Source organism: Schistocerca piceifrons, chromosome 2 (assembly GCF_021461385.2).
Source record: "Schistocerca piceifrons isolate TAMUIC-IGC-003096 chromosome 2, iqSchPice1.1, whole genome shotgun sequence".
Taxonomy (NCBI): domain Eukaryota; kingdom Metazoa; phylum Arthropoda; class Insecta; order Orthoptera; family Acrididae; genus Schistocerca; species Schistocerca piceifrons.
The window spans coordinates 595,060,093-595,085,043 of record NC_060139.1 but is presented as its reverse complement, the minus strand read 5'-3'; the positions used below and the strand labels follow the sequence as shown (position 1 = coordinate 595,085,043).

The 24,951-nt window shown below is 39.9% G+C and overlaps 1 protein-coding gene across 1 annotated transcript in view; it reads left to right on the top strand.

Moving 5' to 3' along the window:
- LOC124774996 overlaps nucleotides 1–24,951 on the top strand; it is a 338,749-nt gene that overhangs the window by 194,117 nt on the left and 119,681 nt on the right. The window contains exons 11-12 of the mRNA XM_047249749.1: nucleotides 13,081–15,629; nucleotides 21,869–22,004. Of these exons, the coding sequence (XP_047105705.1) occupies nucleotides 13,081–15,629; nucleotides 21,869–22,004 (2,685 nt within the window). The remainder of the gene's footprint in view (nucleotides 1–13,080; nucleotides 15,630–21,868; nucleotides 22,005–24,951) is intronic.

Genomic DNA, 24,951 nt, shown 5'->3' with positions numbered 1-24,951 from the left:
AATATAATAGAAGGAAACATTCCACGTGGGAAAAATTATATATAAAATCAAAGATGAGGTGACTTACCGAACGAAAGCGCTGGCAGGTCGATAGACACACAAACAAACACAAACATACATACAAAATTCAAGCTTTCGCAACAAACTGTTGTCTCATCAGGAAAGAGGGAAGGAGAGGGGAAGACGAAAGTGAAGTGTAGAGGCAAAGAAGTTGTTGAAAGACAGGTGAGGTATGAGTGGCGGCAACTTGAAATTAGCGGAGATTGAGGCCTGGCGGATGACGAGAAGAGAGGATATACTGAAGGGCAAGTTCCCATTGAAGTGTAGAGGCAAAGAAGTTGTTGAAAGACAGGTGAGGTATGAGTGGCGGCAACTTGAAATTAGCGGAGATTGAGGCCTGGCGGATGACGAGAAGAGAGGATATACTTTCGTCTTCCCCTCTCCTTCCCTCTTTCCTGATGAGGCAACAGTTTGTTGCGAAAGCTTGAATTTTGTGTGTATGTTTGTGTTTGTTTGTGTGTCTATCGACCTGCCAGCGCTTTCGTTCGGTAAGTCACCTCATCTTTGATTTTATATATAATTTTTACATTGTTTAGTTGAGTGATAGGGGTAGTCTTACATTTGTAGCAGTTGTCTTACATTTAGTGATCAAACTTGGCTGTTGAGGTCACATGTGGATTTATTTTGAAGAATTCGGAATGGCAGGGCTTGACAAATAATGCTCGCGTTCCAGCAGGCTCAAAATTTCTTGATATACTGAAACAGTTTGTACAGTACCGACATTACTCAGACAATTACGTGACCCTGACCCACAAAATGTTACAGCCATGAAATTTGTGAGAATCTATGAGCTAGCCATCGCAACACCCTGTTGCTCTGATTAAAATTTTACAATTTTGTGAAGCACAGAAATGGCATTAAATTCTATCATCTTGCAAACCTCTTTTGTATTTGAACAGCTTTGCAATAATCATTCTCGGACATGCATGGATACCATATACAAACATTAATGCTGCTTTTTAAGTTAAGGTAACATTCAAAAATAGAAATGTTGTCCTTTAAAAAAAACATTAATTGGTTAAGAACCCAGACCAATATTTTATTTGGTTATGAAAGACTGTAATGACTTACTAAGTGGATTGCAGATGAAAAATTCGGTCGCTGTTCACGTTTTAAAATACTGGGCAAGACTGTTACCAGCTTTTAATCAGCTTTGGAACATGATGGTGACATTCAGTTAAACAATAAGGAAAATTAATTCAGACTGAAATATCTAACAAAGGAAATAAATCACATTAAACTGGCTGTAATTGTTATAACAGGAATAAATTAAACCAGCAAGACATGTCATTGACATAGTATCAACAGATGTAACTACCATATTTATCCATATATAGGATGAGATTTTTTGCCAAATTAGTCATTCAACAAATATGGGGTCACTTCTATTTGCAGATTAAACTATTGCTGCGTAGGTCAGTGTTTTTACATTGTGTAATAGATAACATAGGGCTCATCTCACATTTCTAGATGAAACTTTGGCTGTTCAGGTTTTGTACAAGTTTATTTTGAACAATCCTGAAGGGTAGGACAATACTTGCATTCGAGTAGGCTCAATTTCTCACTGACCGAAGTGCTTAGTGAAGTGTCAACCTTGCTCAAACAATCATGTGACATTCAACTCGCGGCGCTAATGAAAAGGATACCTGAGAGATTTTGAACCAGCACCACTACAGCAATCTTATGCTCTGCTTAAAAATTGACAGTTTTGTGAAACACAGGAGGATATAAAACGCAATTCTATCAACTTAAAAACTTTTGTTGTATTTGAACAGGTTTGCAATAAAAGTTCTCATACATGTATGGAGGCAGTACGCATACATTTATGCTGCTTTTTATGTTTATGTGATTATGATAAAGTAATGGTTTATCAAGAAGTTGCAAATGAGAAATTCGATCACTGTATATGTGTTAGAATACCAGAGAAAATCGTTAACCAGCTTTTTAATCAGGTTTAGAGCACAATAATGATATGCAGATGAAAGGAGGAGGAAAATTAACTCAAAATGAAATGTTTAACATACAAAACAAATCTTATTAAACAGAAGATAATTGTTGTTGCAAGAATAAATTACAGCAAAAACCCAGCTGTTGAGATAGTATGAACAGACATCACTAGATCGAGACAAGCAAAAGTTCAAGAATTGGATTGATAGTGACTGTGATCATTTATTTATGTATTAGTTTCTATTGTTCATATGAGCTGCAACGTAGAAGATATTGCTATCTGTGTTTCACTGTTGCCTGAGCACAGCAATATGGAAAGTTAGAGAGAAACAGTATCCAGTGTGGCTAAGAACAAAGATGAGTGCAGGGAAGGCAGTGTTGAGGGGGCAGAAATTTTATTGTGCAGCCATCCATGGGAATGTATTCTTCGTATTTAGGCTTTCTGTGAACATCTACCACATTTAAACTCGGTTTGCCTGAATCCATTTGCACTCGGAATTGAATTTACTTTAAAATTGAACAAACACTGTACAGTAACGTACATTTTTGCTTGAGACGGTGAAAGTCTAGATGGAGGATAGTGATGTACTTACGTGTTATCCAACAATATTGTCAACCCTCACCATGAGGTAATGATTGGCAGTGTGTCAGCTGCTGGTTCTACACAACCAATGAGACAGCAGTGGGCAGACCATATGTTTGGGAGCAATTGTCATTGTAATATTCTCACGTCAGAATAGAAGCAAAATCTGCTTTCTGTTCACAAAAAACAGCTGTGTTCTGGGTTTCCACAGTAACCACATCATCAGGAATCACAACATATTCAGAAGAAACTATCTAATATTTGTGACAATGGAGAGATAAGATTCGCAGCTGGCCTGTTAGCATGACGATGTGACGATTACAAATAATGATACCACTGACAGCAAGATAAGTAAACAAAAAAAGGCAGTGAAGATAAAAATGAATATAAACAATTTTTTGTTTATTTTATTCCTTCTTTTATTATCAAAATGTAGACAGTTGATAAATGGCATAAATGTAGAATAGGTGTAATGTTAATTGTTTGACAGAACCCTTACATGAAAAAAAGTTCGTACTTTTGATTAGTCAGAATATGTTCAAAATTAATTTTTTTTTCAAGGAGCCTCTTAAAAAAGGGGGGTCATCTTATGTTCAGGATCGTCTTATACTCAGGTAAATATGGTAGATCGCGAGGATGACCAAAAGTTCGAGAAGGAGCTGAATCATAATTGCTGCTGCTGTTGTTTATGTGTTGGTTGGCATTGTTACATGTGACCTGCACACTAGAAGATAATTACAGGTTGTTTTTCACAGTTGCTCAAGCTCAGCACTATAGAAGAGTTGGAAGGGGACAGTGACACCAGCATGGCTGAGGTCTAAGGACGATTTGGGGTCGGGGGAAAAGTGAGTGAGTGGAAAATTTTGTTGTGTTGTCAGCCATATGAATCTATACCACACGTATAGTGGCTTTTTATGGATATTTACCAAATTTAAACTGCAGTTTGCCAGAGTCCATTTGTAGTCAGAAGTGAACTGACTTTTAGGACAAATACTCAACAGTAGTATTAATTTTGACAGGGTACAGAGAAAGTCTTAGATGGGAGCCAGTGGTGTACTTAAGTGTTTCTTGCTGTTATATTGTCAATAAGTTTGGAAACAAGATACTTTGTAACATTCTCATATCAGCATAAAAGTGAAATCCGATATGTATTTGGAAAAATACAGCTGTGTTCTCAGAAATAGTAACATATTTGGAAGAAACAGCCAGATATTTGTGACAGTGAAGATATAAATTTCACAACTATGCTATTATTATTATTATTATTATTATTATTATTATTATTATTATTATTATTATAAAAAATGTTGATACAATGAACTGTGGGTTAGTAAGCAAAACAAGGTTGAAAACAAAAGGTCCAAAAATTAACATAAACTGTTTCTTTTTGTTTATTTTATTTCTCCTAGTATTGTCTAGATGTAGACAGTCAGTCACGGCCTTAAGTTTCAAATATGTGTGAGGTTAACATTTTGGAAGATACTTTGTCAGTAAAACAGATTTTAAGCTTGATTAATCAGAATATATCAAATATAAATTGTTGCCGGCCAGAGTGGTCGTGCGGTTCTAGGCACTACAGTCTGGAGCCGAGTGACTGCTACGGTCACAGGTTCGAATCCTGCCTCGGGCATGAATGTGTGTGATGTCCTTAGGCTAGTTAGGTTTAATTAGTTCTAAGTTCTAGGCGACTGATGACCTCAGAAGTTAAATCACATAGTGCTCAGAGCCATTATAAATTGTTCTTAAGGAATGTAACTATATTATGAAATCACCAGTGGAGAAGCTGAATCACAGACAGGCGCAACAAAAAGAATGTCACAAATAAGTTTTCAGCGAGCAAGGCCTTCATCAAAAATAGACACCCCCCCCCCCCCCCCCCAACACACACACACACACACACACACACAAATCACATGACTGCAGTCTCCGGCAACTGAAGCCAGTGGCTTCAGTTGCCAGAGATTGCAAGTGTTACATTATTTTTTGGATATTCCATTGTTTGATTTTTCTCTAGCAGCCTCTTAAAAAAAGGGGGGGGGGGCTTGTCTTATATTCAGGATCGTCTTACGCTGTGGTAAATATGGTAACCAAGTGACTTTTCGGGATTGCCCACAAGTTCTAGCAAACAGCCTCGCTGTTTCCCAAGATTGGTCGTCTTATGATGATACACGAGTAGTTTTCTGTCAAATACTGCAGAAAGTTACTGGGTTGTATTGTTACGCTTTGTAACTTAAGACCTGCTGTTATGTTCGGCTGATTCTTTACTGTGGTATTAGGTGGCGAAATAAAGTCTGATTGTCAGCTAAGACTGCCTATTACTCAATCTTGTTCACCTTACTATTTCAACACATTTACCAACCCCTTTTGATGAAATGCCATTTCTTGAAGTGCTGCAATTACTGCTGTTAAGTAAAGAGTACAAATACCACACCCAGTTCTCAAAATAAATATGATGCTTCTCTTAAGCAGCATATTGTGTATTATAGTCTTGTTTTATAATAACTGCTTGATACAAAAATACTTCATCATTCAGAAATCATGACTGTATTGGGAGAAAAGGCTAAGTCTACAGATGGTCTAACTTATTTAGGAGTTTGCAATTGAATAAGTGTTTAACAAGTTTACAAGTGTTACACCACCCTGCCTTCTTCATCATCCATATGCATCAGACCATACATACTTTGAATTGTGCATTTGGAAAATTCACCTTGTCTCCACTACCTTCATTTGGATACTCTCTTGAGTAATCAGGAAAACTCATTGCATTTCTCTTGCACTGCACAATGTACCTGTATTGCTCTAATTAATGATCCTGAAATTGGTGTTGTATTGTCTTTGTGAACCAGTTGGTGAATTGCAAATTCAAATATTAAGTTTCCTCAACAGAATCATGGCTGTCCTTGCTTCCGTTATTAATTGCCACAATTTATTGTTCTTACGGCCTTAAGGAACCTGAATAACACTAATATCCTGTCAGCTTCCTAGTGCTGAATCGGCAGAAAGCAGTCCAACAGTGTGCCTAATCGTTAATTATCAAGCATGAAAATAAACTGTGTTGTTGAACAGTAGCTAGTTTAGTAACATTGTTGAACCTAGTGCTTCATTTGTTATACCACATTTCAGGTTTACAGCTTAAACATATTAATGTTAAAATTAATATTTCTCCTGTAGATATATGTACTAATGTTAAGTATTTGTACATTTCTAAAGGCAGTTCAATCCCATCTACATTTGTATTAAGGCAAACTGCGAGTCAAGCGTAGTAGATGTTCATAAAATGTAAGGTATGTGATATGCCTTCCCATTGATGACAGTACAACAAAAATTGCTGCTAGCTTGCCACTCATGTTCCCACATTCCCACTAGTTCTAGGCCAGGCTGGTACCCTTGCTCGACCACTCTGTAATCACCTAATTAAATCTGTGAGGTGAACTCAAATATCAGAGCTTTATCTGTGAATGTAAGATCCCATTATATTTGTCAAGTATGAATTTGGGTAAAAACCTCTTCTTATAGTCTGTTGAATCAAATTTGATCTTGTGTGAACACTTTGTTTTGGACACTGCCCAAGGCGAGTATTGCTGACAGGACATTCCCTGCAATGCTTTGGATAGATATGTACCCATATACAGACACTTCAAAGAAGCTTCTAAAGAAACAGACATAACTGCACAATGGGGGTAAACAAAGAATAAGACTATAAGTAGAGAGGCACTGAATGAAAAATGTTGGGCTGTAGAGAAAGCAATGCATGAAGCCATATTGACTACACCTTAGCAGAATTTTGCCCAATGATCTTTCACAATCCCCAAAGAAATTCTGGTAATATGTAAAGGCTGTTAGGGGCACCAAAGTTAATGTGCAGTCAGTTGTGGTTGAGATTGGAACAGAAATTGAGAATAGCAAAACAGAGCTTTATTAAAGAAAGCCCAGGAGAACTGTGACTCCAATTAAGTGCCCAAGCCACAGAAAAGATGGGCGAAATAGATATTAGTGTCAGTGGTAGTGAGAAACTTTTAAATTTAACAAAGCTTCAGGACTCAACCAAATCTACACCCAGTAGTTGGAAGCATCCACAAGTCACACCCATTAACAATAAGGGTGATACAGGTGATTCACAAAACTATCATCTAATATCCTTGATACTGAATTTTTCTAGAATCTTACAGCATATTCTGAGCTCAAACATAATGAGGTGTCTCAAACAAAATGACCTCCTCCATGCCAACTAGCATGGATAACGAAAACATCGATCATGTGAAACCCAACTTGGATTTTACTCACATAACATACTGAAATCTTTGGATCAAGGCAGTCAGGTAGATGCAGTATTTCTTAATTCCCAAAAAATATTTGATTCAGTACCACATTTACATTTATTATCAATAGTGCAATCATATGTGATATGAAGCAGGATTTTTTACTGGATTGAGGAATTTTTTGGTAGGTAGGAAACAGCAAATTATCATGGAAGGAGGGCCATCGGGTGTGCCCCAGAAAAGTGTATTGGGACCCTTGCTATTCATGTTGTGTATTAATGACCTTTCAGACAATGTTAACAGTAACCTCATACTTCTTCGCAGATGATGCAGTCACCTGTAATGAAGTACTGTCTGAATGGTTCAAATGGCTGTGAGCACTATGGGACTTAACATCTGAGGTCATCAGTCCCCTAGAACTTAGAACTACTTAAACATATCTAACCTAAGGACATCACACACAACCATGCCCGAGGCACGATTCGAACCTGAGACCGTAGGGGTCGTGCGGTTCCAGACTGAAGCGCCTAGAACCGCTCGGCCACACCGGCCTGCGAAGTACTGTCTGAAAGAAGTTGCATAAATATTATGTATGCAGTCAGATTTTGAAGTGGTACAGAGATTGGCAAACTTGCTTTAAATGTTTGGAAACGTAAAACTGTGCACTTAAAAAAAGTAGTAGTATCCTATAGTATAGTACCAGTGAGACATGGTTGGAATCAGTCAACTCATAAAAGTATCTGAGTATAATGCCTTGTAGGAGTAGGAAATGGAATGATAACATAAGCTTAGTCATGGGTAAAACAAGTGTTACAACTTCAACTTTATTGATAGAATTCTGGGAAAATGCAATCAGTCTGCAAAGGAGATTGTTTACATAACACTCATGTGGAACATCCTAAAATATTACTCAGGTATATCATACCAGAGAGAGAGACCAATACTGTCTGATGGACTGTGCAGGGACTAGAATACTAGGAGGTCCAGTCAGGAGGTTGTGGGGCACAGATGTGGGGGCAAAAAAGGAGAGTAGTGAGGAAAAACAGGCCGATGCGTTGGCAGTGGGCAGCAAATAAACAAAATGGGAGTGGGGAAAGTGTGATAGGACGCAGGGGATGAAACTGTTGGATGGAGGGTGTGGGACAGTATGTTACTGTAGGTTGAGGCCAGGATAATTACGGAAATGGAAAATGTGTTCTAAGAATAACTGTCTTCTGTGCAGTTCAGAAAAAACTGGTGGTACAGGGAAGGATCCAGATGGCCTGGGTAGTGAAGGAGCCATTGAAATGAAATGTGTCATGTTTAGCTGCATGTTGTGCCACAAGGTGGCCTACTTTGCTCTTGGCCGTAGTTTGGCAATAGCCATTCTGGTGGACAGCTGGTTGGGGTTTCACATATTGTTTACATATCTGTTGTGATTCTGCATGTCTGTATGTATTTTTTACATTTCTTTTCGCTTATCCAGTTACTCTCACAACCATCAATAATTTTGCCCATTTCTGCATCTTTCAGTTTCCTTTACGCCATTCCTGCTACAATGGGCCCTTCACCATCTTTATGCACTAGTTAAGAAAAGTATCCCTTTCCTTGGCTAAAACGCAGTCCAATATCCTGTTTGTCAAATGCTGCCTAAACCATGGAATCCCCCAAACAGCATAACTGTGAAGAGTCCTTTCTCTGGATCCCACCCATCCTTTCATAATGACCTACACCTTTTCAGATTCCACTGATCCTTGGACCTCATAAACCTGGTACAGCAAAAACACTCCTTCAGAGCACAGGCATCCCAGAACTCCTCTGCTCCATCCACAAGATACTAGCACCCAAATTTAACTGTGCTGGACATGTCAAAGACCTACTCTCCTTCTCCCGATCCCTGCAGTGGAAGCACTTCTTTGCCACCAATCCCTCTAACCAAAACCACCCTAATTCCAACATCCTACCTTGCCTCATCCAGTTCCTGCCACCATCCAACTGTGACCCCCCCCCCCCCCCACCCCCCTACTATTTAACCACCCTCTGGTCACCATCCAGGAATTCCTTGCCTCCAACTTAGCTCACCATCCTTCCCCAGATCACAAACCTTCAGTAGAAGAAAGGACAGCCACATGCAACCTCAAAACAAATCCTAACCTAATAGTCTACCTGCAGACAAAGGTTTCATCATTGTTGTTATGAATTGCAGTGACTAGCTGCCACCAGAAGACCTCTGCCAATTATCTGACTCCTCCCCTTATAAACTCTGCCAGAGTGATCCCATCCTAGAAGTCCAACACAATATCCAGTCTCCACTTAAAGCCTTAGACCCTTCCCAGAAAACCTTCTACATGCTCCTCAAAATCCACAAAACTGACAATCCTGGATGACCCTTGTGGCTGGTTATTGTGCCCCCACTGAAAGAATTTTTGCACTCATTGACCAACATCTCAACCATTTACCCATAATAAGACACCAACCACTTCCTTCACCGACTCTCCACCTTACTCACCACTTTATTTCCTGGATCCCTATTCGTCACTTTTGACACCACCTCCCTATACACCAACATCCCTCATGCTCGTGGTCGCACCGCTATTGAACACTACTTTTCCCAATGTCCTTCAGATTCCAAACCATCTACCGCATTCCTCATACACCTGACTAACTTAATCCTACCCCAAAACTACTTCTCCTTTGCAGGGAATGTATATAAACAAATCTGCGGCACAGCCATGGGTACCCGCATGGCACCCTGCTGGGCCAACCTTTGTTATGGGCCACCTAGAGGAGACCTACCTCGTCTTCCAAAACAACAAACCCCTAGTCTGGTTCAAATTCACTGATGATATCTTCATGATCTGGACTCATGGCCAAGGCACCCATCTTTGTTCCATTACAAACTCAACACCTCTCCAATCCGCTTCACGTGGTCCTCCTCAACCCAGCGTGCAACCTTTCCAGATGTTGACCTCCTCCTCTCTGATGGCTCCATCTGCACCTCTGTCCACATGAAACCCACCAACCATCAACATTACCTGCATTTTGACAGCTGTCATTCCTTGCACACCAAAAAAATGCATGGCCACCCTGGGATGGTGTATCTGCCGTGTCAAAAGCTCCCTTGCCCAATATGATGAGGGTCTCACCAAGGCCTTCATAGACAGGCACTATCCCCCATACCTAGTCCGCAAACAGTTTTCACCTACCATTTCCCCTGACACTCCCAATCCTCCCACCACCCACAAGAAATAGCCATAAAGGAGTGTCCCTTCATACCCAGTACCACTCCAGACTGGAACAGCCGAACCAGTTCCTTTGCCAGGGCTTTGATTACCTGTCGTTATGTCCTGAAAGTAGGGTCATTCTACCTGAGATACTTCCCACCCCTCCTGAAGTGGTATCCTGTGGCCCACCGATCCTCCACAACATCCTAGTCCATCCCTATTCCTCTCCCAATCCCAACCACTTGCCACAAGGACCATATCCCTGAGGAAGGCTCAGTAGTAAAACATGCCCAGTTTCCAATATACCCACCCAGCATTTCCTATTCCAGTCCTGTCACAGGTTTACCTACCCTCCAGGCCCTAGAATACCTCCGAAAGCAGCCGTGTCATACCAGCTCTGCTGCCATCATTGCACAGCTTTTTATGTTGGTAGGACTACCAGCCAGCTGTCCAGCAGAATGAACAGCCACTGCCAAACTGTGGCCAAGAGCAGAGTAGACCATCCAGTAACACAACATGCAGCTGAACATAATGCACTTGATTTCAATGTCTGCTTCACTACCCAAGACATCTGCATTCTTCCCTCCAGCACTAGCTTTTGTTAACTGTGCAGATGAGAGTTATCCTTCCGACACATTCTCTGCTCCCATAGTTATTCTGGCCTCAACCTACGGTAACATACTGTCCCTACAACAATTATCCAACAGTGTCCACCCCCTCTGTCCTATCATCCCCTCCCATGCTCATCTCCCACCCTGTTTATTTGCCGCCCCTTGCCAAAGTATCTTCCGTCCTTTGCCTGCTGCTCTCCTTTTTCGCTATGTTTTCCATATGTCTCTGCCCCACATGTCCTGCCATAGTGCGAATTGGCATTTTAGTTTTTGTACACTCAACCAGACCGTGTTCATTTCTCTCCCCACCTGTGCACTACTATCCCTTCCCTTCCCCTCCACCTTCCCCTTCCCCGCCCCCTCCAGATTGTTGCTTGCATTCCAGCGATAGTTGCATTCCAGTCCAAGATCCTGGTGTTGGCAGTCATGTGTGCATGAGGTTTTGTGTGTGTGTGTGTGGGGGGGGGGGGGGGGGGTGTTTACTGATGGAGGCTGTGGCCAAAAGCTTATGTAAGTGTATTTTAATTGTGTCTGTCTGCAACTTCACATTGTGCCTTCTTTATGGTAAGTAGCAATCTGTCTTTTCCTACATTGTTGATTTTCCAACCTGGAGTTTCTCTTGTTTAAATGTATATAGAGGAGGACAGCACGAACGGTCACATGGATCCATAGGAGAGTGTTACAGAGATGATGAAGTAACTATACTGTCAGACTCTGATAGTTCTAAACTATCCTGAGAAAGCCTTCTTACAAAGTGTCAAGAACCAGCTTTAAATTATAACTATAGGAATGTACTACAAGACCCTACATATCACTCTCAGGATCGTGAACACAAAATGAGATTGATTACAACATGCATGGAGGCATTTAAACAGTCATTCTTCCCATGCTCCATATGTGAGAGAAATGAGGAAAAACCTAAATTACTGGCACAGTGGATGTACCTTCTGCCATGCTCTTCATGTGGTTTTCAGAGCATAGATGTAGATGAAGAAATTGATTTACAGGTAGCACATATAGCTATAATAGATTCTGGAATCAAGCATAAGGAAGGCTTGCGAGGTTTTTATTTAGTCAGGTAATTAACTACTAGTAACAAGATCGAGTTTCAGTTCTCTTAAAGGCATATAGCTAAGCATTTTGTTGAAGTTGTAAAATGACCGGTTGTTTCTAGACTGCATGCGTCTTGGCTGACCACACAGTTCCATGGACAGAGATGATCAATTCTTGTAAAGTCTTCATTGCAGATCAATAAGTTTCAAGCACCAATCATACTGAAGGTAATTAATTTTGTTGTACTACTGCTTTTTGAAACAAACAAGGTGCATTAATTTTATTTCCATAACCAAGTAATTCCACATGATGCTCACTTTGCCTCACTGTGATGTCTTCTTATGTTACTACTGAGTATGTTGTTTGTAATCAGTGACTTCAGCACAAATAAACCTTCTATTCCTCTCATAACATACCTGTAAGAAAGAGCCTAAAGCATCTTGTGGTACTTCATTTCTGTGATTGGTTTCTATTGATGCTGTGCCTTCATTACTCAAAATGTCCACAACAGATTTCCGCTTTGTTGTGGTGGATATTGTGAGCGCAACAATCACCTTTTCAGTATCTCTGCTTCTTTATGTAGCAGTGTGTGCTGCCATCTTCAGGCCATAAGTATCATCTTGCAGAACACACATTCTACCTCCAAATTTTCAGTATATTTGTCTGAATCATCTTTAGATATCAATAAAATATATGAACAGTGCTCTTAAAAAAGGCTTATTCATAATGCTTTATATTTGTTTCTAGCTGTGGAGACAGTTACCAGATATTCTTAAAACTACACTTCCTGAGAGTTTTCGTCTTTGTCATAACATAAATTCAAATCTGTCTTCTATTTAATGTCTACAGTGCATTAATCTTGTTAATTATGGCTTTTGGAGTAAAGATGTAGCTGAAAATGTTTCATTGTTGGTGCTAGTGTAATCTCTTGTCACCATGGGCACTACCAAAATATATTTTGTGATTCTGTTACTGCATTGACAGTCAGTAGCTTCCCTCATAAAGACAGTATTGGGTCTTGTTAACAGTTTGAATTTTTGTGAAGAATTAATACAGCAGGTGCACAACTCGATTTAATGCAACAATTCCGTTACAAAAGGCTTAATTGTTATAGCAGTCTGTCTTTGTTAAACTTTCAGGAAGAACAGTGAGAAACATGTAACAATAATCTCTGAATTTCCAATATGATATGTATTGGTGTGTGGATATTGTCTTTGGAATTAAGATTAAAAACTAGATATTTCATGCTGATTCTAACATTTGCCTTATCTTCATTATGCTGTATCCATCATTTCAGATTATTTAAATCTTTGTAATTTTGCACTGAGATAATTGTCAACAAGTTGTTTATGTATATCTTACAGAGCTCGCATGGAAATACTGCAGCTTCAGCAGATACGACGTGTTTGGGGAAACCTTCAGCGTCAGATGAATTCACTTCATGGAGCAGTTCACCAGACGCCTCAGTCAGATTCACCAGGACTGGTAATCACAGAGGAAGATGAACCGTACCAACCAGCACGGGAACCAAATGTGAGTCAGCTGCAGGAACCAATTGTGAGTCAGCTGCTGGAGTTGGCTCGTATCAGTGATGGTGAACCTGCAGATGAATCTTCAGAACTTCATGCCTCTAGCAGTTCTTCTGACCCTGAAAATGATGATGCGACGGAATGTGTCCAGTTCGTGACAGAAGAAGCTGCTCCAGGAGAGATCTGTCAAGACCGAACTGATGATGGAGAGATTGCAGCTAAAAGAGTTAAAATAGATCCACAGAGCTCTTCCACCAAAACTCAGTGGGAACATGTTGCTGATGGAGACAGTGCTGGTAGCAACATTCAAAATACTGCTGCAGAGCTAGCTACAGGCAGTGCTGATTCTCCAATTAACGAAAAGGCTCATAGGCATGGGACTATTGCAAAAAGTGGAAGAAACAATATGGAGGTAAACAGTTGCTCGTCAGGTAGACTAGCAATGACAGAAGAAACTAGTGAAATTAATGCAGTTGAATTACACTCAAGGCACAATGGTTCAGTCCCAGAAGTAACAAACGAATTCGCTGTATCTAAATCTAATATCCCAAGTGAAACATTTCAGGAAACTGGAACTAAAGATATTGGAAGTCATGTTACAAGGCAGGAGAGGCACTCTATACAAGAACAGTCCACTCAAATGAAAGGTGAGAAATTAGTTGAACATAATTTGCCAGTTGCAGGATTGATGACCGCTGGTTGCAGCAGTGCCAGTTGTTCTACATCACAGAATTCTGACTATACTGCTGCCCCTTCACAGACATCTCGTGGTTTAAAAGTTTCTCCAGTATATAGTAGCGGTAGGGGGAAGACAGGAAGAAATATAGATGATATTACACCAAGAAATACATTCTCTCATCAAGAACGTATAAATGAAATGCAGAACATGGTAAAAGGTTTGCAGGAGCGCATAAATCAAAGGAGAATTGCTGAACAACAGGAAATAACTCTACCAGAGAGAGAACCCACATCATTGTGGAAATCCTGTCCATCTCACATGGCAAAGGTAGCATCTACAAGAGTGAGCAGAAATTGTGGATCACATCACCCTAATACTACTCCTCTTCATCCTAGTTTGCCTCGACTTCAGCCTACAACGCTACATCTTGGTACCCACGTGGCTCAGCCTCAACCAATATATACGACTGTCAGACCACAGGAAGTAGTTGCAAGTTCTCACTCAAGGCCAACAAATCTAGTGCCACATGGAAGCATTTCATGTAAATCATTTGAGCAAACACACAATGAAATGCGTACTTCAGATAGTGGTAATGTTCAAGGAGAAGAGGTATCACGTGTCACCAAAAATGAGTCTTCATCTACAGAAACGACAGATAAACAGGAATGTGGGAGAAAACTGGATGACCCGAAGAATATATCGTGTGTTCTAAGAACACGTTGTAAGGTTAATTCACAAGAAAGTTTAAATCATGTTCAATTGACATCTGTAACCCAAAGAACTAATGAGGAACGAGGAGAAAATTCTGCTTCTAGTCAATGTAATAATTCAACAGAACAAGAAATCCCAGTACAGGAACTCTGGGGGGAAACCAAACATATACAAAATTTGGTTAGGAGCTCCAATGTTACGGCAGGTGTGTCCAACAATGGTAGCAATGAAACTGCAAGCGAGAATGAAACAATTTCTCATTCAGATTTGATTGTTCCATCACAAGAAGAAGTACCATGTGCCACTACTGTCATAAATGTTACCAACAAACAAAATGTTAACTGTTTGCATCCAGGTATGAACAGAACACACAATGTCCAAAATAATTTTGTTGATGCAAACCCTTGTAGTCCTGCTGGAAATCCAGCTGATCTGTTGTCAGAGACTGCAGCTTACCCAGCAAATATACACCCATTTATTCCTGGGGTTGTTACTAATTTTTGTGGGAACCTCGGAGAATCGTCGTCAGATCGCCCAGATGCTCAACAAAATACACATCAAAATTCTGCACCAGAGGATTTGAGCTCTCCTGAAAGACGCGCAGTTAGTGTTGGTGACCATTCAGCTCAAGTTAATCCTTCTTGCCAGCAGAATGATGATGATGATGATGATGATGATGATGATGATGGTGGTGATGACACACATGGCGTGGAAAGTACATCATCTAGTCTACATTTTGGCAATTCATCAGTGCAGGGAGCTAGCACAAGAGCTACAGTTTCACGTTCATCATGGAGATCTGATGCAGTTGTATCTCAGTCTGAAAGTTCACCTAATGCTGTAAGGTGCCATATTGCCCAAAGACCGAATCCTTCCATAATCCCAAGACAGGGTCCCCTGATGTGTCCACAACCAGATACACTGTTGTCACCAAGACCTGGCCCACTGCTGACACCAAGAGCAAGTCCTCTACTGATACCAGGATCTGTCCAAGGTGAATATGATTTGTTTCCTGTGGTGAATGTGAAATTATCTTTCACCACATTAGTAATTATAATATCTGCAGTTAATTACATTTTCTTTGTGTAGATTAATTTTACTACTGATCCTTTTATGTAATATGCTCATTTCCATAAATTGAGGTATTTTAGGTATCCACAGCATAAAGCACAGCAGTACTGTATGCGTTAAAAGATGCTCTGGTAACAGTGAGACAGGAATGCAATACAGATGCAAGATATGTTGGGAAACTAAGTCACAGGACCATACGTGGCACTGAGTTTGGTGGTGACCCTCTGTTAGTGGCATAAATGTCAGTATAGAGTGTAACAATATCAGAGAAGGAAAGTTGCTACTCACCATATAGCAGAGATGCTGAGTCACAATAGGCACAACAAAAAGATTCACACAATTATAGCTTTCGGACATTAAGGCCTTTGTCAGCAGTACACTCTCTCTCACTCGCGCGCACACACACACACACACACACACACACACACGCAAACACAACTTGCACACATGAGTGCAGTCTCAGAGACCGGAAACTACACTATAGAGTGTGACACTTGTAATACAGGGTTCACAATGACTTCCCATACTGTGTACCAAGTTATCCAGCAACACATATCATTGCTGGACATGTGCTCTCTGAATGTCAGCAAAGATCTTTGGTGGCAGTGATAAAGCTACAGTTATCTGACCTAGAGAATGTGTACTCAACAGGTTTTTTATACTTATATGGATATGGTGTCTGTTCTTTCAGACATGTCCGAAAGAAAAGAGACCATTGATGACCTGCAGCTGTATAGAACAAAATTAGAATTATATTAATACCTTCAGCTGCTAATGGGCGTTGATATATATCAACGGGGACGGGTGAAAATGTGTGCCCCGACTGGGACTCGAACCTGGGATCTCCTGCTTACATGGCAGACGCTCTATCCATCTGAGCCACGAAGGGCTCAGAGGATAGTGCGACTGCATGCATGCCTCCCGCAAGACCCACATTCTCATGTTGTATGTCCACACACTACATTCGTAGTGTCCTACCTCAACACACTCATTACTCATGGAAGATGTTCATACCAAGTCCCGTAAGAGTTTGGGGAATATGTGTGCATATGCACAGAAGAAGAATGTCATGGCTGGTGTTGCCAGAACTATATACTTGTATGGATATGGTGTCTTCTTTTGAACATGTCCGATAGTTCCTGGAGTCATGCTATCTTCTGTGCCTTTGGTGGCTCAGATGGATAGTGTGTCTACCATGCAAGCAGGAGCTCCCGGGTTCGAGTCCCGCTCGGGGCACACATTTCCACCTGTCCCTGCCCGTTAGCAGCTGAAGGTATTAATATAATTCTAATTTCATTCAACAGGTTTTAGGTGTAGGGTAAGTGTGTGATGTCCTTACTTGTCCGCCAGGTTAGTAGTTTCATGTGATTGAGCATGGAAAACATGCAATAAAGTACAGCCTGGTAACTTGATAACTGCTCTCATGAACAGTACAGGAGCTGTCTTATTGGTCCCTTTATATAATATTGGCAGTGTTGTAATGTGTCTCAGGGATATGCCAAGTGAAATGATGGTGGAGTCAAATTTCAGTCTATACCAATTACTTACTGTGAACAATACACTGCTACCACTGTTCCTGGGTCCTCTCACATTTGCCTAGCCATGCAGTTGCTTCATGTGAAGGACTGTATCTTTTGGGTTGCCTAGCATACACAATAACCTGCTAAAGCCAACAGTATGCTGTCCCAAGAGAAGTGGGTGACTCGGAGGCTGCTGTGAGGTCTTTAACCAGACTAGTGCTGATTGGGCATCTTTGGGCACATAAGGGGAGGAGGAAGTTGTAACGTGTTCATAGCATTTGGTGTGCTGCTCCTAAAATTTAGATCATGTCAAAATTTTAGTACCTCACCGAAATCACCCAGACTTAGAAAAGGGTTGGTTTATTGAACCTGGGCTTCCTATACTGGAACTGGTCAACACTAGTGTTACCTATAACGGAAAGCTTGGATGGAAGCATCGGAGTACACTACGCAGCATGAAAGGGGAATGTTACGTATCACAGGGACACATACAGTGTTAGAAGATTATTTTGATACAACTGTCCCCTCAATTTGCACCACATGTAAAAATTATGGCGAGAGAGATCAGGCAATCAAAGTGACAAAGAGATTGCACTACCTCTGCTGATTGTCACCCCCTCATCGAACACCTCGGGCACTCGTGACGAGATTGTCAAGGCAGTGTGTGCTATTGCTCTGTCATCCTGAAAATATCCATCCAGTAATTTATCTCCTGGGAGTTGATCCACATATGGCTTAAACAGTTTCTGGACATAGTGGTTAGCATTAGCACTTTATTAAAATAATTTTGTTATGATATTGACTTCAGACATTGCACACCAAATGCCAATCTTGAGATTATGCAGTGGCAGATTGCAGAGTACTGATGGGGGATTTTCTGCTGCATAGTGGTGCATGTTCTGTGAGTTCACATACTGTGACTGGCTGAACCAGACCTCGTCTGAAGATGATGTTCCTAAAGTCCTGACTACAATTCACTCAGAAGCCACTGGCAGAACTCAACATTCGAAAGTTCATCTTCACACTTTGACTCATCGACAACAGTAAATTTGTAAGGACACAGGTGCAGGTTCTTTTTGATAATGTTTAAGCTTGACATTCTCTTAATTAAGACAATTCTCATTTATTGTTCCAACTCTGCACATTTTTAGGTAGATTACATGTTTTGATCACTCTGGATCATCTCCAGATCTAAGTAGTTGCATCAGCAACTGATCTTTTCTTCCCAGAATCACATATTAGAGTACTGAAATCTGAAGATTATCCAGAGTGATCGAAACATGTAATCTAATTAAAAATGTCTAAATGGTTGCTGACTCTTGCAAAACTATTATGTCGACTGTAGCGAAGACACTCTTAATTCCCACGTGCATAGATAAACTGCATTGAGATTGCATCTGACAACCTTTTTTTAACTCAAGCAATATTTTCTGTTGTTTTCCCACTGAGTTTTGCATGGCAGACTTTTCCGGAGGTTTTGCCAAAGAGTTTTGCATGGCAGACTTTGCTGGAGGTTTTGCCAAAAAACTTCCATTCGGAATTCTTATAGAAATGACTCTACACACATTTTCTATACATTGTGTTTCTTGTAACACTTGACAATGAACATTCAGTGTTTTATTGTGAACACCATCCTGTGTTGCATTCAGGTGGTCACTACTGCTCCTGTCTCTCACTCAAATGTTATGGCATGGCTAAGTACTCGGAACAGAGCATGCGACAGATGCCCATTCACAGACACGTGACAGCAACCAAATGCTGTATCAGAATCATGGTTTTCAGTATTTTCTGTGAGGACCAGTTCCTCTTTTGATTAACAAGGGTAATTTCCCTGTTAGTCATTCAAATGTTTCTGGACAAATTTTGTTTTGATCACCTCGTATTATGGTTCTCTGCATTAATGATGCAGAGTAACTGAAAGAAAATTGGGAAGTGGATGGTGTGACATCCTGAAAATAAAGAGTAAGATGGGAGACTGTTTAGAAGGGTATCAGTGAACTATATTAGACCACTGCACTTGTACATTGACCTTTAGCTTGCTGACTATCAAATAAACGTATTATCACAGGATTCATTTCCCTTATAGTTAGATCTGTGAACTAAAATCCAATTTTGAAGTTTCAGCGCTATGGATCCACTGTAGTGGCATGCAGTGGACATTGAACATACAAAAAATGTGACCAGCCAGCACATTAAGATGGAGCTTTTTACCAGCACACACTGAAAGTAACACTAACACTTGTGAATATATCTGCAGTGCTGGACCTAGCATAAAATAATTTCTGTCTCCCATGCTACCAACTGTTGTCGTAGGGAAGTATACATAGATGCTGCATGACCACCAACCAGGTCCCATAAAACAATTATGCAGAGGTTCTCACCGATATTGCACAGCTGCATCACCCTTATGTTTTCTGTGAGGTTTTTAACGCACATTGTGTTATAGGCCTCTGCCATCACCTGCTGCTAAATTTGAAGAATTGACAGCCTTTTGTCGTTGAGGATTTAGGACTTCTGAACATGAGGTACAATTCACAGTTCATCATTTTACATTATTGTGGAAGATGTAGAATAGATGTAAATAATTTTTGCTAATGGGATAGAATGTGCATACATAAGAGAGCACGTGCACTATTTCTGTGTGTGCTTTTTAGGAAGATTTTACATTTTTACTCTAGAAGAAATTTTATGTTATTATTTTAACCACACTTATTTCCTCAAATTTTGTACTTGAGTGTCTTGCACCCAAAGAAATTTACCTCCACCACCAGACAAAGCGCATGCCTCCAGATGTGAATGTGAATAGTTATTCGCCATCACATTATCATGTGGAGGCAGGCGATTGGTTTGTCTAAAACTCCCATGATTGAGGGGTGGTGTGGTGAAGAATCTTGGAAAAGAAAGTATATTCCTATGCAAAAATGCATCTACTTTACAACAAAGTGCCCATCTACGTCAAATCAGTTAATATTTTTGCTGTGAGTAGATTCAGCCATTGAAGTGCAATCACATTAAGTGCAATCACATTAAGTGCTTCTAGTATTTCATTTCCTTCCTTTGATTTATGAACACGTGCTTCAGAGGTGCCCCTTAAGCCATTTCTTGTTGTTATAAATATCACCTGGTTCCTAAGGAGGGGCAGCAGCCTTTTAGCAGTTGCAGGGGCAACAGTCTGGATTATGACTGATACGGCCTTGTAACATCAGCCAACATTGCCTTGCTATGGGGGTACTGCAAATGTCTGAAAGCAAGGGGAAACTGCAGTCATAATTTTTCCTGAGGGCATGCAGCTCTATATAGAGTTAAGTGTTAGGAAGTCTTTTCTGGTAGTCTTTGTGTGGAGTGTAGCCTCGTCGAAGAGATGGAGATATTCCACAGTCAAAAATCACCTGCCGGTGTCCTGCTCAATGAGCAGACAATGACAAAGAGCACCCATTTTTGAGAGTTCTTTGCGGGCTGGCTGGCTCCCCAGGCTGAAACATGAGATGTCCATCAGTCTCCGAAGAAGACTTTTAAACACTTTTGAGTTAGCGCTTTCACAGTGCCATGTGGGCTGCTCACAGTACGAGAACATTTTCCACAGAGTACATATGTAAATACTTATTTTGCTAACTTGGTCCTCATTATTTTCCTAATGATCCATAACATCAAACTACGGTAGTGTATTTTTCATGATGTATGGTTGTTAGTATAAAAAGTTATTCTTAATATCATTATAAGCACATTGTATCAGTTCATCTAATAGAATTTGGAAGTAAATATTTTTAAAATAGCTTGTCTCTAATATAAATATTGGTTTATTGAAGGAATAAAAGTCTTCTATAAATAATTTTCAACATTATCACATAAATAGTTTGTAAAATGACATTGAGACAGATTTATTTGGATTTGGCACACCAGAGGGCATAGTTGTATGATTTTGTCCTGGTTTCCAGTACCAAGTGGACAAGAAATTTGAATAAGAAATAAACGTGTTTTAAATATCTGCTGCAACTTTATTGATGATGCCATGGTTCCATTAACACATACTTGTGGAAAAGACAATTCTATTGGTACATAAGCAGTTCTAAATAGATTGTAATCCTATTCAACAACCTAGTTTGCATTAGTAGCATTCATATTTTCTTGCACTATATCAATGTTTTTAACTCTCTAACCCTGTAATCTGTTTTCATATAAACCTCCATACAACCTATTGTTTTCTATATGAATAAATACTGTGTATTGTACATGTATTCAGTAAATAGCACACTGATGGCATCCACCACAAACATGGTGCTTAGATTCATAGGCTTTTGTAAGCAGCTGGCTCAGTTTAAATCTTACCTGCTAGTTGGCATGGTCTTTGTGCACAATTGTGTGAGTCCACAGGAGTCTTAATGTGTATTTTACCTTGTAAAACTTGATGTTCTCCATTGTAAATGACACATATGTTTGTATATTGGTCATTTAGGTTGACACTGTTTTTATTTTAGTACTGAAGATGATTACTCTGTGACTGAAAATGACATGCAGTAATAATAATAAAAAGATTTCAGATTTATGCGGGCAGTGCTAGAGATTCCCTTGTTTACAATACTTGTTGTGTGGTTATGGTGCACAAACTTCCTAATGGAATCCAATCTCAATTGTATTTAAACAGCATCACTAAGATGTCCACGGATGCTGCATGTTGGAGGAAGATACTACGTGCCCAGACCACGATTTCATCATCGTACCGGACATTGTTCACGAGGAAGAATATTTTCCCGCCCAGTCACACCTGCTGAACAATTACGGTATGAATATTTTAATTTTTTTGTTAATATTTATATTGGTTGGAACCCCAAATAAAAATATCGCAGGCTTCAAAGTAACACAAAGGTAGTGCTGAGTTACATACTGGTAATTTCTGTCACACATGCAGTTAATGGATTTTACTTCCTTCCCCCAATACAAGGGTGCAGTCACTATCTGAAACTATAATTGTTTCTCTTCATATGTCTGTCGCATAGTTGTAACTCCTGAATCTCATGTCAAGTCAGGTATAAATATTTCATACAAGTAGTCTGAATTATGATGAATTAAGTTGTGAAAAACATCGCCATTGCCACAAAGCAAACATTAGCCATAACTTGAGAGCAGCAGTGACTATAGAGTGCAGGAAGTGTGACCAAATTCGTAATTGATGTGGCGGTCTAGTGGTAGAGTATGTGACTTGAAACCAAAAAGTTGTGGGATTGAATCCTGTTTGGTTCTCTTTTTTTTGCTCAGCCTTTTAACCTAGCATTCACCTTTCATTGAACTAGGGATTCACCAGAAACGAAACATGTCTCAGAATCCATGTTACGCTGTAGCTCCACTCTTCCTGGTTGAATAACTGGTTAAGGACATTCAAGTCACCTATGTGAGATCCAGCGTATTGAAGTTGTTCAGGGGGGGATATATGTGAATCCTAAATCTGTAATTTTCAATTATTTGTGAAAATCTGCTTCAGCATGAGATACAGCTTTACTTTGTTTATAAAAAGTAAGTTTTGCAGCAGCGGATGATTCAATTTTCTGCTTCAAACTTTCTCCGAGTCAAACATGTATGTGAATCTTATTCTTTGCATGTCGTGGCGAAAAATGTTATTTGTTTGGACACTTTCAAACTGTACATAAGACTGGTAAATGAATCTCCACTAGCAAGAAACAGATTTTAGTCTCTTAAAGATCATAAAGACTTGGGCATGATCTTGAATGGGATTCAGAAATTGTGGATGAATACCGAAGATTTTGATATACTTCTACAGATGGTTGAGGGACACATTTTAAAATATGACAACAATTTATCTGCCACTTCATGCTTCCCTCACATTAGCAATTGCAATTTACCCTCTTAATTCACTGCAAATTGTTCAAACAATGATCAGTGAGTTACTCAACTTCGAAGTATTCTAATATATGATCAATTACAAAATGATAACCACCATATCATCAGGCTGTGATGTGAGACTTACAGTATGAAATAATCAAATATTTTAACCAATAATTTCCTTGCAGTTGTTTGAAAACAGTTGCATAGCAAAAAAAATGTAAGAATCCGAAATGTGAGAGGTTTTTATATTTTATGCTACATGTAAAATGTTTTACAAAAACTATTTCAGCAGCTTTGCTTCATTTACATACAGTACGTTCTTTCAGGATTGTGCCAGTTAACTCAATATTCAGCTTTTGGCTTTCATTAAATCAAACCTAGGTGTGGATGTGATTCTTTGATTGGCGTATTGAAGTAGTCAGCCATAAAGAGTTTATGACAAAGAATTGGAACAGTGGGGTTTCAAAAGTGCATCACATCTTAACAAGGGCAGTGCTGTAACATAAGCTAAACATAGTCACTCCAAATGCCTACTCTTGGACTATGCTGTAGAAGTTCTGCTGTAAAGCCCTCACAAACCCTCCATATAGTCCTGATTTTCCTCCACGTGATGTCCATACTTTTGCAGTTCTGAAGAAAGGTATTCATGAAACGAAGAGATGCACACCTGGATACAATCATGGTTATGTTGTTGTTGTTGTGGTCTTCAGTCCTGAGACTGGTTTGATGCAGCTCTCCATGCTACCCTATCCTGTGCAAGCTTCTTCATCTCTCAGTACTTACTGCATCCTACATGCTTCTGAATCTGCTTAGTGTATTCATCTCTTGGTCTCCCTCTACGATTTTTACCCTCCACGCTGCCCTCCAATACTAAACTGGTGATCCCTTGATGCCTTAGAACATATCCTACCAACCGGTCCCTTCTTCTTGTGAAGTTGTGCCACAAACTCCTCTTCTCTCCAATTCTATTCAATACCTCCTCATTAGTTATGTGATCTACCCATGTAATCTTCAGCATTCTTCTGTAGCACCACATTTCGAAAGCTTCTATTCTCTTCTTGTCTAAACTATTTATCGTCCCCGTTTCACTTCCATACATGGCTACACTCCATACGAATACTTTCAGAAATGACTTCCTGACACTTAAATCAATACTGGATGTTAACAAATTTCTCTTCTTCAGAAACGCTTTCCTTGCCATTGCCAGCCTACATTTTATATCCTCTCTACTTCGACCATCATCAGTTATTTTGCTCCCCAAATAGCAAAACTCCTTTATTACTTTAAGTGTCTCATTTCCTAATTTAATTCCCTCGGCATCACCCGTCTTAATTCGACTACATTCCATTATCCTCGTTTTGCTTTTGTTGATGTTCATCTTATATCCTCCTTTCAAGACACTGTGCATTCCGTTCAACTGCTCTTCCAGGTCCTTTGCTGTCTCTGACCCTTTCAAGACACTGTGCATTCCGTTCAACTGCTCTTCCAGGTCTTTTGCTGTCTCTGACAGAATTACAATGTCATTGACGAACCTCAAAGTTTTTATTTCTTCTCCATGGATTTTAATACCCACTCCGAATTTTTCTTTTTTTTTTCCCTTACTGCTTGCTCAGTATACAGGTTGAATAACATCTGGGAGAGGCTATAACCATGTCTCACTCCCTTCCCAACCACTGCTTCCCTTTCATGCCCCTCGACTTTTATAACTGCCATCTGGTTTCTGTACAAATTGTAAATAGCCTTTCGCTCCCTGTATTTTACCCCTGCCACCTTCAGAATTTGAAAGAGAGTATTCCAGTCAACATTTTCAAAAGCTTTCTCTAAGTCTACAAATGCTAGAAACGTAGGTTTGCCTTTCCTTAATCTTTCTTCTAAGATAAGGTGTAG